The 15,133-nt window shown below is 45.7% G+C and overlaps 1 protein-coding gene across 1 annotated transcript in view; it reads right to left on the bottom strand.

Annotated features, from left to right (window-relative positions):
• Positions 1-15,133, bottom strand: part of Hsd17b2 (hydroxysteroid 17-beta dehydrogenase 2) — a 59,433-nt gene that overhangs the window by 16,130 nt on the left and 28,170 nt on the right. The window contains exons 2-3 of the mRNA XM_051201490.1: positions 8,485-8,697; positions 811-996 (exon numbers count right to left, since the gene is read on the bottom strand). Coding sequence (XP_051057447.1) covers positions 811-996; positions 8,485-8,697 — 399 coding nt within the window. The remainder of the gene's footprint in view (positions 1-810; positions 997-8,484; positions 8,698-15,133) is intronic.

Below are 15,133 nucleotides of genomic sequence, written 5' to 3' on the forward strand. Positions count from 1 at the left end.
CACCCAAAGAAATTCTAGAACAGTTGCTCACATTACAACACAGAGAAAGAGAGAGAAGGAGAGAGAGAGAGACATAGTTGGACATTTTCTTAGAATCAACTAATCTAACAGAAAAACTAGGGTCCATCTCACAAGGCAGGGGCTGGGAGTCCAGAGCCCAGACCTGTCTGACTTCCTTCTCACCAGTGCCAAAACCCAAGAAATACTCCAGAAGGGTCTCTCAAAGCTGAGGAAGGCCTGGGGAACGCCTGTGTACAAACATCTATGGGAGAAGGCAAGGAGTGACAACCCATGCAGAGGCCATTGCTTATGAAATAGGAGACTACCAGGTTGTTGACACACCCTAGACCCAACTAACAAAGGTGAGGACAACATCACAGTCAGCTCTAGGGGATGGACCCAGGGTACCCAAGGTGTACCCAGACTGGAGTTCCTTACTTGTTCAGCTTACAGGCAATAGCAGTGAGCTATGTCCTGAGAAGGCCAAAGACAAGCTTCCCGAAGCACCAGCGTCACCCATACAATCAGCTGTGCTGTCCTGCAATGTTTACGTGTCAGCAGTCACAGTATGAAGACATCTAAGAGTCTCCAAATCCCCAGCAATGAACACAGTAATTAACAGAAAGTAGAGAAGTTCTTTCGCATGAGAGAATTTGAAAGAAGAGAAAGGTCAACTGTGAAGACACATACTGACTCATTGTGACCCAGCCCTGCTTTTGTGCGCTTTGCTCTTGGATAGCCTGCAAAGAATACAAAGCCCCACATCTTGTGACAGGCACCACCTGACCATGTGCCACCTGGCTGACTCACCTCCCATGCTGCTGACATTCACCAGCCTCCCCTTGGATTTTCTAAGGAGAGGCAGGAACGCCTTGGTGACCTCCACTGCTCCGAAGAAGTTCACGGCCATGCATTTTTTGTAGCAGGTCATGGGAATGAGTTCCCCATCTATCGGAAAGTGGAAGATCCCAGCGTTGTTGACCACAGCCCACAGACCTGGGGACAAAAAGAATGAGCTGTAAGGGTGGGGGAGGCTGGAACACGTGGAGAGTTTCGTGCACTAAGCTCTAGAGCCATCAAACCCTTTTGAAATGGAGGCTCCAGGCAGAGCATAAACTTCCTAACTTTGATCTCTTCCTGTATTCCTAAAGCTCCCCATGATGGGGTACTGTGAAGAGAAAAAAAAATGTGTGTGATAGCAAACAGAGTTTTGGAGAGCCTCTCCTTTTGAAGGCTATCAGGAGTGGTGTTCATGCATGCCACCGTGTACAAGCAGATGTCAGAGGACAACTCGTAGGAGTCGGTGCTCCCCTTTCCCCACGTGGATCGTAGTGGCTGACCTCAGATCATCGGGCTTGGCTGTGGACACCTTTACTCACTGAGATGCCCTGCCATCCCAGTTCTTCCAGGAAGCCGGATACTCACCATTTAAGGGAACAGTTGGCACAGCAGGAAGTGAGTTCATAGTGTCATTATAGTCTGCCTGGCCTTACAGCAGTGTTTCTCAACCTGTGGGTCGCAACCCCTGTGGGAGTCACATATCAGATATCCTATATCTCAGACGTTTACATTATGGTTCATAACAGTAGCAAAGCTACAGTTATAAATTAACAATGGAATGATTTTGTGGCTGGATCTCCACAACATGAGGAACTGTATTAGAGGGCCGCAGTATCAGGAAGGTTAAGAATCGGCTTAGCAGGGTGGTGGTGATGCAAGCCTTTAATCCCAGCACTTAGGAGAGGGAGGCAGACTGATATCTGTGAGTTTGAGGCCAGCCTGGTCTAGAGAGCAAGTGCCAGGACAGGCTCCAAAGCCACACAGAGAAACCCTGTCTCAAAAACAGAAACAAACAAACAAACAACAACATAAAAACACTGACTTAAAGTTTCAAAGGCTGCTCCCTGCTGACAGGAGTATGTGAGAACACTGTTAACACACTGCAGGATGAGATGCCTGACAGTCTTCCCTGCAAACTAAAAACCTAAAAACAAGAAGCAAAGTACCAACAGCAGGAGTGACCGCAATGTCCCACACCATGAGCCCTATTTTCCTGGTCCAGAAAATGTGTCTCCTTGATGAACACCAGAATCACAGCACAACTAGTTCAGACACACTGCTGGTCTTATCACCAGAAATTCTGAGTGCACATGAGGTGGGACCTGAGCATCTGCCTTTCTGCTACATCCCAAGGGATGTTGATACTGGAGTTCTGGACCAACCTTGGAAAGTCTCTTCCCCTTGTAGTGCTGTTGAACCCCCCTGGTACATTAGGGTTCTGTTTCTTCAGGCAACCTTAGGGCTCAGGTTATTCCTTAGCCTATGAGATCAACCTGTGGGGTGGGATAGAGTGGACCCAAACATGAATAGTGTTTGAACCTTGCCAAGATTCCAGTCGGGAATCACCTCCTAGAGAGAGGGAAAGAATGAATACAATAATTCAGGCAAAGCAGGAGATAGTTTAGCCTGGAGCTCTCCACCAGTTTTAGGTTGCTCAGGTCTCCCCTCTTGTAACAATGCACTTGGCTGGTGGCCTAGTTTCCTCTGCACATATTACACATGTCTGCGCGCACTCGCACACGTGCGCACACACACATACACACATACCTGTCTGCAAACCATGTATTGAACAGCTTCAGAAGCCCTGAATGGTGATACACACACTCCATCTCTTAACACCCACCCCTGGTACCAATCATATTCAGACAGTTTCTATCAGGTATATTCCCCACATATCATCCAGGTACAGGCGAGAAAGGATGATTCCGCCTGAACTGGTATTGTGTGTGTGTGTGTGTGTGTGTGTGTGTGTGTGTGTGTGTGTGTATACAGAGTCCCCTATGTACTGTTCTATGCCTGTTTACAATTGGGTGTGTTTGTGATAAAAATCAGATGCATTACAGAAAGGGACATACACAGTACTGAAGTGGTTAGATAACCTAACCTATCAATCAAAACGGAGAGGCACCCAAACCACACTGTTTAGTAACCAGTCCTTCATTCCCTTAGGCCTCTGAAAAAGAGGTGCCAAGCTGTAGCCTGCGGCCTGTGAGTACTTTCACTAATGTGGCCCAGTGTCAGTGTTGATAGTGTGTCCTTCTGTAATGTGTACTGTCACTTTGCTCACAATAAAACTACTTTGATTCTCTGAAAATCTCTTTGAGCTTTTGTTTTCAATTCTTCAGATAAGAGAACAAGAGCCTGGAAACACACAGCCCACAACAGCACCCAATAACAATCCCTGGGCATTTCTCTTTGTTTTGAAGAATATTGCTTTGCAACACAAGTGGGAGGCCTGAGAAGAACGGGGGTGACAGGATCCAAGGATGTTGAGTTAGACAGACTTGAACAGATCCTCTAGGTTCCTGGAACTCCAGCATGGTGTGAGGCAGTAGATCTCAAAGTGTGGTCCACCACCCACCCCCAACAAGAGCAGTGACGTCTGAGAACTTGTTAGAAACTTGAGGGTAGGGAAGTGGCTTAATGGGTAGAGTGCTCACTTAGCATGCATAAAGCCCTGAGTTCTATCCTCAGCAGACATGAGCCAGACATGGAGGTACATACCCATAATCCCAATACTTAGGAAGTGGAGCTAAGATCAGGAGTTCAGTTCCATCCTTGGCTATACACAGAGTTTGGGGTCAGTTGGGGATAACTAAGACCCCATCACAAAAAGAAAAGAAATATTTATTTGTGTGTGTGCATGCGTGTGTGGTTTTGCACACTCTGTGAATGAAACAGAGGCCAGACATGAGTGTCAGACTCCCTGGAACTGGTGTTGCACATGGCTTTGAGCCATGGTGTGGTGCTGGAAAGTAAACCCAGGTTGTCTGGAAGAGCAGCAAGGGCTCTCAGCCACTAAACTATCTCTGCAGACCCAGACTTTAATTTTTAATGGGACTTGGAGTTTCAACAGAATACATCTTGGTACTGGGCTAAAAGGTTGGTTTTCACATGTAAAGAAATCTTACTTTAGTTGCCTTTGGTGACTCATGCTGTGATCCTAGTACTCTGGAAACTGAGTCAGGGGGATTCTGAATTTGAGGTCAGGCTAGACTTCCTGGTGAGAACTTGCCTTTAAAAAGAAGAACTTTTATAGGAAATTAGACGCTCAGCCCTTTGCTATGCCCTGGAGCAATTCATTGCCATTGTCATCGCATTATTTCCCCCTAATTTCTTGTTTTCCTTTTATTGGAAATGGGTTTTATTTTCATACAATGTACACATTCTCCTTCTCTCCTTCTACTCTTGCCAGTTTCTCCCTACCTCCCCTCCCATCAAAATCCACTTCTTTTCTGTCTCTCATTAGAAAACAGACTTCTAAAAGATAATAATAAAACAAAATATAAAATATAGTAAGGTAAAACAAAAGCAAACACATTGGAATTGGACAAAACAAACAAACAGAAGGCACAAGAATCAGAGACCCACTCTTTCACACATTCAGGAATCCCACGAAAGCATTAAACTGGAAGCCATAATATATGCAGGAAGGACCTGGTGCAGACCCTGTGCATACTACCTCAGTCTCTGTGAGGTCATATGAGCTTTTATCATATTGAGTTCGAGGGCCTTATTTTCTTGGTGTCCTCCAAGATGGAAGGGAGTTGATGAAGACATCCTGTTTAGGGCTGAGTGCCCTAATGTCTCTCACTCTCTGCATAATGTCTGGTCATGGGTCTCAGTTTTTGTTCCTATCTGCTACAGGAGAAAGTGTCTCTTATGATGATTGAACAAGGCACTGAACTATGAGTATAGAGGAATGTCATTAGGAGTTGTTTGAAGGCACCTTTTGCAACCTGACTCAGACCTGGAGTGAGCAGGCCTGTGGGCCACCCATTCTGGCCCAGGGGACAGTTGCCTTTCAGGATGCTAACTGAACCATGACAGGAGATCATGCAATAAAAATTGAGCTCCCGTATCCTTTCATGCCTGGGTATCACCACAGCATTTCTGGCTCTAGAGTTCATCATTCCATCACTCCAGACAGTCAGTGCTGCCCTGCTGCACCTTATGAAACATTCCGCATCCAGTGTCTCCTATAAGACATTATTAAGTCAGACTTGTGAGTGATGAGTGCAGTCCTATTGGGTCATCAAAGATAAGGCCAATAAAACTATCTAGAAAAGACTGGCTAGGGTCCTGGAGAGATAGCTCAGGGGTTGAGGACTCATTTGGTTCTGAGCACCCAGGTCAGGGTCCACGACTGCTCTCTCTGTCTCTGTCTCTCTCTTTATCACACACACACACAATACTTTTTCAAAAAGAAGATGATGTCACCATGCTAATCTTGCTGAAAAATAATTCCCAATAACTAACAATCTTCCTTTATCTCTTCGTACCCCACTGAGTAAGCAATCAAAGTTCTAGATGTTGAATTTGGAGAAACAGGAACATTTATTGAGCACGGCTTGCCTTGTTCAAGACTCATCTATCATCCCTTTCTAAAATAGCCCTTCAGCTACAAAACAAGATAGGTCTTTTCACTGGGAATGCCAGCTGAGAAAAAGATGGAACCTGGAGTGCCCAAGGCTCCCACATAGTCTCCAGCTGCTGAAAGCTAACACTGGTGAAAACAGAACTCAAAAGCAGAAACCTGGATCCAGAAAATAAGTAAACAGGTTCTTTTTTTGCAGTTAGTACATTTGCACTAGGTTGAGTCACTTGCAGCTGAGTGAGTTCTGATATGCTCATGGGTCTTATTCTCAAGGAAGGTGATAAGGAGTGGGAGAGGAGCAGGATTACAGTAGTGAGGTGATATAGCAATAAGATAGGCATAATGATGAGTCTGGAAAAGGAAGCAGTACAGCTCAGCTCACCAGGAAAGTTAGGAAAGGATGGCATGGGTGAACACTCCACCTCGCCGCCTGTAGGAGTAGGAACATGTGCCACAAAGATTTTGTGGGCAATGACAATAGTCATAGGGAGTGGGAGTAGAGATGGAAAATCAAGGAGGTGGAAACTGGACTATAGCAATGGGGAATGCCATTCTGTTCTGGAATGCTCCAGAATGTACCAAGTAGACAGAGAAATTGTTTGACAGGCCATTATCCCATGAAGCTTTAATCTTTGTTAAGGTGCTCAGATTGTGCATGGGCAGAAGGGGAAACACAGGGCCAGACAATGAGCCATGTACAGAGCAAATTATAGCCACAGAGTAACTTGCCCCACAGGTTTCATATTCCAGAGGTTCTAAAGAATAAATGGGTGACATTGTAGGGGATGTGTGTTATGAAGATTATGCTCCATTGGAAAGTAATGGAGAAGTGTAAGTGACAGGAGGCCATTGGGGTATTTGGACAGGGAGCAGGGAAGATATTGGGGTACCCATACAGGCAGTAGAGTGGCCATTGGGGTAGCCATACAGGTAGTGAGGAAGCTATTGGCATATCTAGACAGGCCAGGCAAGGGCCACTGGGGTACCCACACAGAAATCAATTAGGGAGGCCATTGGGGTACCCACACAGGAGCTGGTGAAGGCTTACAATGAACCACAGCACTTTGAAGATATTGGAAAGAGGCTAGGTGACAAATATCTAGGGGACAGAACTGAAAGAACTCCAGGCCAGTAGGGCAGAGAGATCAACTGTCAAATTAGAGGTCTCAGTAACCTACCCACTCCCATGCCCCTGGCTCAAATGATTGGGTATGCAGGCAAGCAAGTTGATTTTCAGGCTTGCATTGGAGGAAAGATAACAAGGTCAGCTCTGAAGACAGTGAAGTTGAACCTCTGGGACATGAGTGGAAATACTTGGAAGATTATTTTGTGTGTTTAGGTCCAGATGTGAGGAAGCATAGACAGGTGAGTTGCACAGCTTTGGGGGGTATTAGTGTAAATTGGTTTTTCAACCCTGACCACACATTAGCATCACCTGGGGAGATTTAAGAAGTTAAAACTGCTGATGCGGCTGGGGGATGACATGTTAGGTTAGGTGCTCCAGTGAATAAGCATAAGGGCCTCCAGCCCCCACATAAAACTGTGCTGTAATGCCAGCATTAGGGGGAGAGGGGGGACAGATGGATCCCAGGGGCTTGTTGGCCAAGCAGACTGGCAAAATTGCAAGTCCCATGTCAAAGACACAAGACAGAGAGTGATAGAAGACACCTGACATTGACCTCTGACCTGTGTGTGCTCACACACAATCTCTCTCTCTCTCTGTCTCTCTCCCTCCTTCCCTCCCTCCTTCCCTCCCTCCTTGCTGGTGCCTGAGTCTCTCATTGAGTAAGCTGCAACAATTGAACTTTGGCCTGGAGGCACTCAGGCATAGCACCCCCGGGCCATAGGACTGGGACTTCAGAAGGTCAGGAGGGACTCGCATATGTTTAACACCCCAATGTCACCATCTTAAATTTCTCAATCAGTTACTCAATGAGGAGATTCTCACTTTCATCTCACACTGGGTTCCACAGGGTGTGTACCCCACTCTAAGGACAAGCATGGGTATTTTCAAACATTCCATCAATGTTCAGGGGACACAGAGCCCTTGGCATAATAGAATGGTCTGATTCAGGAGTGGGGGTGGATTGATCCAAATGGGGAGATTCATATTTGATGGAGGCGTGGAGGAAGAGACCTATCCAAGAGGCAGAGAGAACAGCCAGAGGGCTGGAGAAAAAAGGGGAGTCTGGGGACCCCAAATCTAAGTAGTGAAAGTCCTCTTGGAACAGTACAGTGAAGAGAAGGTCTTTGGCCTTCAAGATGACAGTGGTAGCTTTGGCCAGAGCAGGTAAGGAGGTGTGAGAATCAGCATTCATGTGATCAGGCATGAAGTAATGGAAACTAATGGTGACTTGGCTGCATGGTCCTATGGCTGTTTGTCAAGCTGGGAAAGACCAATGCATGCTGATATTACTGGAAGAAGGCAAAGAGCAGGGGTAGGAGTGTGACTAGAATGACAAAGATGACAAGGGAGGGAAGATGATAGTGTATGCTGAAAGAGAGGGTGGGGCAATGGCTCAGTTGGTAACGTGCTCACCTAGCAAGCATGAGGACATAAGTTTAATCCCCCTGAACCCACATCTTAAAAAGCCTTCATGGTGACAGGTGCTTATAATCCCAGCAGTGAGAAGGCAGAGATGGGTAAATCCCTTGGGTTCACTGGCCAGCCAACTTTGGCCTAACTGGTGAGCTCCAGGCTCCTGAGAGATCCTGTCTCAAAAGAACAGATGGGTGGTACATTTGAAACAACAACCAAAGTTGTTTTCTGTACCCCCTCCCCCCACACACATACAGGAGTATGCATGCACACATACAGGAGTATGCACGCACTACGTACACATCCTGCACATGAATTCTGTACATTCTTTGAAGAGACAACTTATATCTGAGTAATTCCTGACATCTTTGTGTCTTACAGGCTCTGGCACATGTCATGGGCTCAGTACAAGTGTCCTGTGGTGCAGTCAGCAGCCATGGTCATCAGAGGTGGTGACAAGAGATGAACATTGGTGAGTGAGGTGAGGAGGAATCAAGGAAGTCAGTACCTTTGTCTTGTGTCTTTTCCATGACTTTGCTGTGAGCATCTTTTATCTGCTCTAGCTTCGTGACATCCATCTGGAGCACTGAGAGGCGCTCAGAGCAGGTTTTTCTCAATTCCTCTGCCCCTGAGCCTTTTGCATCCAGCACTCCGGCAAACACTGTGAAGCCCAGCTTGTCCAGGTGCTTGGCCAGCCCATGACCGAAACCAGAATCAGCACCTGCAAGAGTCAAGACAACACAAGGTGAGCTCAAACCAGTGCAATAGGAGAGATTGCTTCATGAATTGAACATTACATGATGTTTGTGATGGTTTCTGTTCCCTGAAGAGAGAGAGCCTGGGGAGTTTCTTTCATGGCTAAGTAAGAAAATAGCTGGGAAAGTCAAGACAACTAAGAAAGGGCTGTTGGTAAGCAGTCAGTGAGAATACATGGAAAAGGAAGACTGGAGGACTAGTCTCTCTCTCTCTCAATCTCTCTGTCTGTCTTTCCCTATTTCTCTTTCTCTCTTTCTCTCTCTGTATGTGTGTGTGTGTGTGTGTGTGTGTCCCTATCAGTCTCTCTGTGTGCATGTGTGTGTGTATATCCCTCTCAGTCTGTCCTCTCTCTGTATCTCCATGTGTGTATCTCTCTGTGTGTCTCTGTATGTGTGTCCATCTCTCTATTTGTCTCCCTCCCTCTCTCTTATTGTTTGATACAGAGTCAACATTTAGCCCAAGCTGGCCTTGAATTCCTTATATATCCAAGACCAACCTTGAGATCATGGCAATCCTCCTGCCTCAGCCTCCCAAATGCTGAGATTAAGGGAATGAATCACCACACCTGTCTTGTACTGTTTACCATCTTTGCTACAAGAAATTACTTGCTTTTCTTGTGAGATTTCTTTGTCTAAAGGCTTTGCTGGTTAGAATGAAGATCAGCTGGCTCTGCAAGTGTGGGAAAGCGTGCAAAGAGAGGGCAGTATGCCCAGTGTCTGCAAACACTGCCCGCGAGACAACAGAGGAAACTAGGCTGCAGGAAGCTTTAAGCACATTTCTCTCTGATCCTCATGTCAAGGTGTAAAATATCACTTCTCTCAGAGTTTCACATGAGAATTTATACAACTTAATTGGGAAATATTATGGATCCTAAAAAAATGGCCTTCTACCCACAAGTGTGGGACATAAATATTTGAAATTTTAAAGTTGAAGTCACCGTGATCATAAAATCAGACTCTAGACTACGTCACGGGAAATGAGTAGCAGTAAGCATGTTTATCTGTTGAGTCACTAAGACTCATTTTCCTCTAGCTGTGTCTTATAACCTTCCTGCAAGCCTTGAGGGTTCTCTTTTGTCAGTGGTTGAGGGCTCTGGTCAAGCAATCACCCTAGATTGATCCCACACTGTGCCCTACAAAAAGGGATATGAATTATCCTGAGAATTACTATGTTAGAAACAGTTTTCAGGAAAAGCCAAGTGTTTCATGGAGTGGGGGTGGGAGGACCTATTTTATAGTTCATCTCACTTTTTGTTCCTGCTACCATTAGCACAGCGTGATATTTGGGGGCTTTGGAACTTAAAGCCTTGGTTTCTCTCAAAGGCTTGCACTGCTATTAGGCCACCAGTGTGAATCCTCTTCAGAAAGATTACCATTCTGGCATGGCCTGGTTCTGTATGGTACTAGCCCTCACCAAGCCAGGGTATATGTTTCCCCCAGAAGCACAGAGACAGGTGAGAAAGATATTTATTGGTCCTTTTTTAAATTTTTAATTATTTTTTTCAAAACAGGGTTTCACACTACAGATGAGGCAAGATGGCTTGTCTCAAATTTATGACAATCAGATTGCCTCTGCCTCCTAAATACTGTGATTACAGGTAAGATGGACAATTACACTCCCAGGTGTAGACCCAAGAAAAATGAACACATAGAGTACGCATAGATGTCCATAGCTGCATTGTTCACAATAGACCACAAGAAAAGGAGACTGACAAAATGCCCACCACCCAATGAATGGGTAAACAGAGGTAGTCTATACATAAAAGGGGATATAATCGATTAATAAAAATGTAACAAAATAATGATACAAGCTACCAACATGGATGAACCTTGACAACAGTTGCTGTGTGGCAGAAGTTGGGGAAAGGAGTGTGAGCACGGAGTGTGAGATGTTGACCTTGACCACACTTTCTCAGGGTAGAGAATGACCTTGAAGGCATCTTCATAGGCAAGACTTTGGAACACAAACTCAGGATCTACCTAGTTCAGAAAAGGTCCCTGGGAGAGCCTGGCACTGAGTAGTAGTGAATTACAAAACGAGAAGAGGCCATGATGAACTCTGTTTAAGGGCTGGGACTCTGGACACTAGCCAGGGTAAAGAAATCCCCCCTACCCTTTCTGTTCTAGGAAGTGACTCACCACCATGATCTCTCTTCTAGCCAACATGGCGGTACAGTGCTGTTAATCTTGTTTCTGAGGAGGCTGAGACAGGAGAATTGCAACTTTAAGACCTGCCTGGGTAACTCAGTGAGACCCTATCTCAAAATATAAGATGGAAAAGAGAACTGGGGAGACGGCTCAATGGTAGAGTGGAGGCTAGGAAGAACAGATCTTAACTTGGAAATTTCCTCCATCAGACTCACCCATGATTGACATGGGAGGGTCCAGACCACTGTGGGTAGTGTCACCTCTATACGGATGATCCTGGATTGAATAGGAAAGCAGGCTGTGCAAACCACAAAGAGCAAGACAGTAAACAGCACTTATCCATGGTCTGTGCTTCAGTTCCTATATTAGGTTCCTGCCTTGAGTTCTTGTCCTGACTTCCCTTTATGATGGGCTGTGACCTGAAAGTATAAGCCGAGGAAACACTTTCATCTCCATGTTGCTTTTGACAGTGTTTTATCATAGCAACAAAAAGCAAATGATGACACCCCAGTATCCCCCCTCCAAAAAATAAGGAACTCCCATCCTCATAGGAATCAGAAAAGACTCATAAATATCTCCTTTGCTGGACTAGGATAAATTCAGACCCAGAGCTTCCAAATCCTTTTTTATTTTTGTCTCATAATTGATTAGTTGACCTGTTTGTACCACTGATACACCACAGCAATAATATACCCAATTTTGATAAAGGTTCTGTCCTTTCCCTGGGTCCTGGCACATCCTCCATCTGAGCCACCGGTCACCCCTTCTCAAGTCTCTCCTGAGGCTGGGCTGACTTCAGGGGTCCCATTAGCCTGATCCAAATGTTGCTGGTCTTCCCATACCCCAAATACCCAGTTCTTCCTGACCTTCTTGACTTCTCTCTATAGAAGCAAAATCTTCACGGTCCATCCCTGGGACACACACAGGCCATTGGAACAGAGCATACTTCCTTCTCCTGTTGTGCCTGATCTGGGCATCCTTGCAATAACCCTGAAGAATGGTCTCTCGGAGTTAAATAGGGTCCTTTGGATTATCCACTTAATTTTTATGTATTCTCTCTCTCTCTCTCTCTCTCTCTCTCTCTCTCTCTCTCTCTCTCTCTCTCTGTTTCTCTCTCTGTGTGTGTGTGTGTGTTTGCATATGTGTATGGTCATGTGTGCCATGGCATGCTTGTAGAGGTCATGGGACCACTTTGTATAATCAGTTCTCCCTTCTTCCTTTACACAGGTTCCTGGGATTGAACTCAGGTTACCAGGCTTACACCACAAGCAACTTTACCCACCAAGCCATATCATGATTGGCCCAACTGGCCAGTGAATTATAAAGCCACAGTATGAGAGAGACCATCCACTATGCTCATTTGTGAGGGAGAGTAGCATTGAGACCAGGTGCTAAACTGACCATCCCTCCTGCCTGTGTGTATGTGTGGATGGAGGTGCTTTTCTGTAGAAGCTTTCAGATCTGTAGAATGAGATTAATAAATGGGTTGACTAGGCTAATGTCTGTGAAGTGTTTGCACAGTACTGAGTCTAGGCAATGATTCTGGAAGTATCTTTTAAAAATAAGTTGGACATGGTGGCATAAGATGTGACCCAAGCTGAGGCAGGAGAACTGCTATGAGTTCATTCCAAGCCAGTCTTTGGCCACATAATGAATCCCAGACTGGCCTGAGCTTCAAAGAAAGGTCCTGTTTCAAGAACAAAATTCAACTATTACAAAAAAACTACAGACAGCTGAGGAATGTCGAGAGCAGGAAAAATGCCCTTTCCTGGGGAAGAGCATGCAAAGCAGTCACCCTGTACCAAAAGTGTAGCTCTGAGAATAGATACATACACGTGACATTTACAGACTGAGAAGATTGTATTTATGTATTTAAGAATATACATACATATGTTTAACAGCAATCAAATAGATCATAAACTTGAAAGAGAGCATGGGGGTACATGAGAGGGCATGGAGGGAGGAAAAAGAAGGGGATAATGTTGCAATTATATAACATCTCAGAAAAGTATGAAACGGTTTTAAAGCACAAATATTATGAACCAGGTGAAGGATAAATAAATATGCACAAAAGTGTTTTTAATCCAAAAAATGAAATAAAAGTGACACCGTGCTTCCTTTGGGTTTCTCAAGTCTTTGTGGGGAGTGCTGGTCAATGGAAACTTCATCCTTAGTGCCAAGCTGTTGAGCATCATGGCTGAGAATCACAGCCTGACTCTGTCTTCCAAAAATGAACCTCGGGGAAAGTACACTGAACCATTTGGAACCTTCACCTCCTAGTGGTAAAAGTTAAGGTTCTAGTCAGTCCATCTCCTAGGCTGACCTGAGCAGTCGGAGTCCAGTGCTGCTCAAAAAAAACCTAGCATGTCATAAATGGCTGTAGCCAACAGGCTCTGGAGACCTGGCTGTGCTGTTCTTCACAGTGGAGGAGACGTGACTGTGCTGTTCCTCACAGCGGAGGAGTGCTGCTTGTCATCTGTATGATAGCCCAGATGCTATGTAGAGGTCAGTGGACCTAAGAAGAGGGGAATGCTGGGGAGCCGAGATAAGATAACCTATATGTATTCTTAAAGCCTGGAGCCCAGAGTCAAGCCAGGCCAGGACAATCAAAGGTTTCCTCAGAGTTACTCCGTGAGGCAGCTGTTCAGAACAGTCTCTCCTAAGTTCCATCACAGCATGATTACCCAGTATCAGTGGGCATCACTGACAGCCACTCTGGACAGGGGAAGCAGGCAACCTTATCACCAGGTTACAGAGGAGGAAAAGGGCATAGAAGGTTCGCTGTCTCAGCTAGGACCGGCAGAGGTAGTCTAGATGCAGACGGGGCTTTGGACGTAAACCCTGGGGGATGAAATTGTCATCCCCTTCACTGCAGAGGTCAGAATGCAAACCATGAGTGAGGAATGGGCATTTAGGAGACTGTGGAATAAGGGTGCCTGAAGGGGAAGGTGGGGGCCTTTGTAATTTTAATTTTTAATTGTTAAAATGAATTATATAGGCCATTTTCATGTTAGTACACCATGGTCTTTGAGCATAACCCTCCCACTCCCAGTTACCACTCTCCTCGTGCCCTTCTTGAGTCTCATTCACACCCTTGGTTCCCTAGGTAATCCCACATCTGCTTTCAAGTCACCTGTACATACATAATCTTATAAAACCTAAGGAGCACACATGAGAGAAAGCATGTGATATCTCTCTCACACATGTGTGTGCATTCTTTTGTGTGTGTGTGTGTGTGTGTGTGTGTGTGTGTGTGTGCGCGCGCGCGCACGCGCACACACACGGAGGCCAGAGGTCAAAGTCTGGTGTCTTTCTCAATCACTCAATCACCCCTACCCTTATTCAATTTCTGAGACAGGATCTCTCACTGAACCAAGATGTAGAGAGTGGCTGGCCAGTGAGCCCTGGGATCCTCCTGTCTTCGCCTCCCCAGTGCTAACTGCCACACCCAGCTCTTGCACATGTGTGCCAGGGATCAAACTCGGGTCCTCATACTTGAGCAGCAAGCACCTCACTGACTCAGCTGCCACCCCAGTCCCAGTGTTTGTCTTTGTGAGTCTGACTTAATTTGTCCTATATGAGCATCTGCAGTTGTGTCCATTTTCTATATAATGAAATTACGTCATTCTTTGTGGCTGAAAAAGCTGCTTTTGTTGTATACACCACATCTTCCTTGTCCACTCCTCTGCTGTTAGACACCTAGATTGTTTCCATAACTTAACTCCTGTCAATAGTGGAATCTTTGTCATCAGCGTTGACCATGCCTGACTCATAATGACGTTCAGATCAGCAGACCATGTGGAATAGGTAGCCACCTCAGCAGAGGGCCAGGAATTGCTGAGATCTTGGTGATATTCTTTGCAATCCTGTCACTAGCGACTTAGACACCCATTAGCTGGGAATGCACTGAGTGCTAGAGTCCCACTTGGACAAGAGTTGAGTAAATTTTAAACAGCACTTAAATGTAAAATTATCATGAAAAACCATTACTATAAAGCTAGGTGTGATGGTGTACAGCTATAATACTAGCACTCAGGGGGCAAGTTTCAGGCCAGCCAGTGTGACTTAAGAGGACCCAATCTGAGAGAGAGAGAGAGAGAGAGAGGGGAGAGAGGGAGGCAGGGATGGAGGGATGGATGGAAGGAGAAGGGGAAGGGAGGAAGAAGAAGGGATGGAGGAAGGGAGGGAGGGAAGGAGGGAAGGAGGCTGAGGATATTACTCAGTGGTAGAGCACTTGCCTAGAATGTCCAAGGC

Source organism: Phodopus roborovskii, unplaced genomic scaffold, assembly GCF_943737965.1.
Source record: "Phodopus roborovskii unplaced genomic scaffold, PHOROB, whole genome shotgun sequence".
NCBI classification, from domain to species: domain Eukaryota; kingdom Metazoa; phylum Chordata; class Mammalia; order Rodentia; family Cricetidae; genus Phodopus; species Phodopus roborovskii.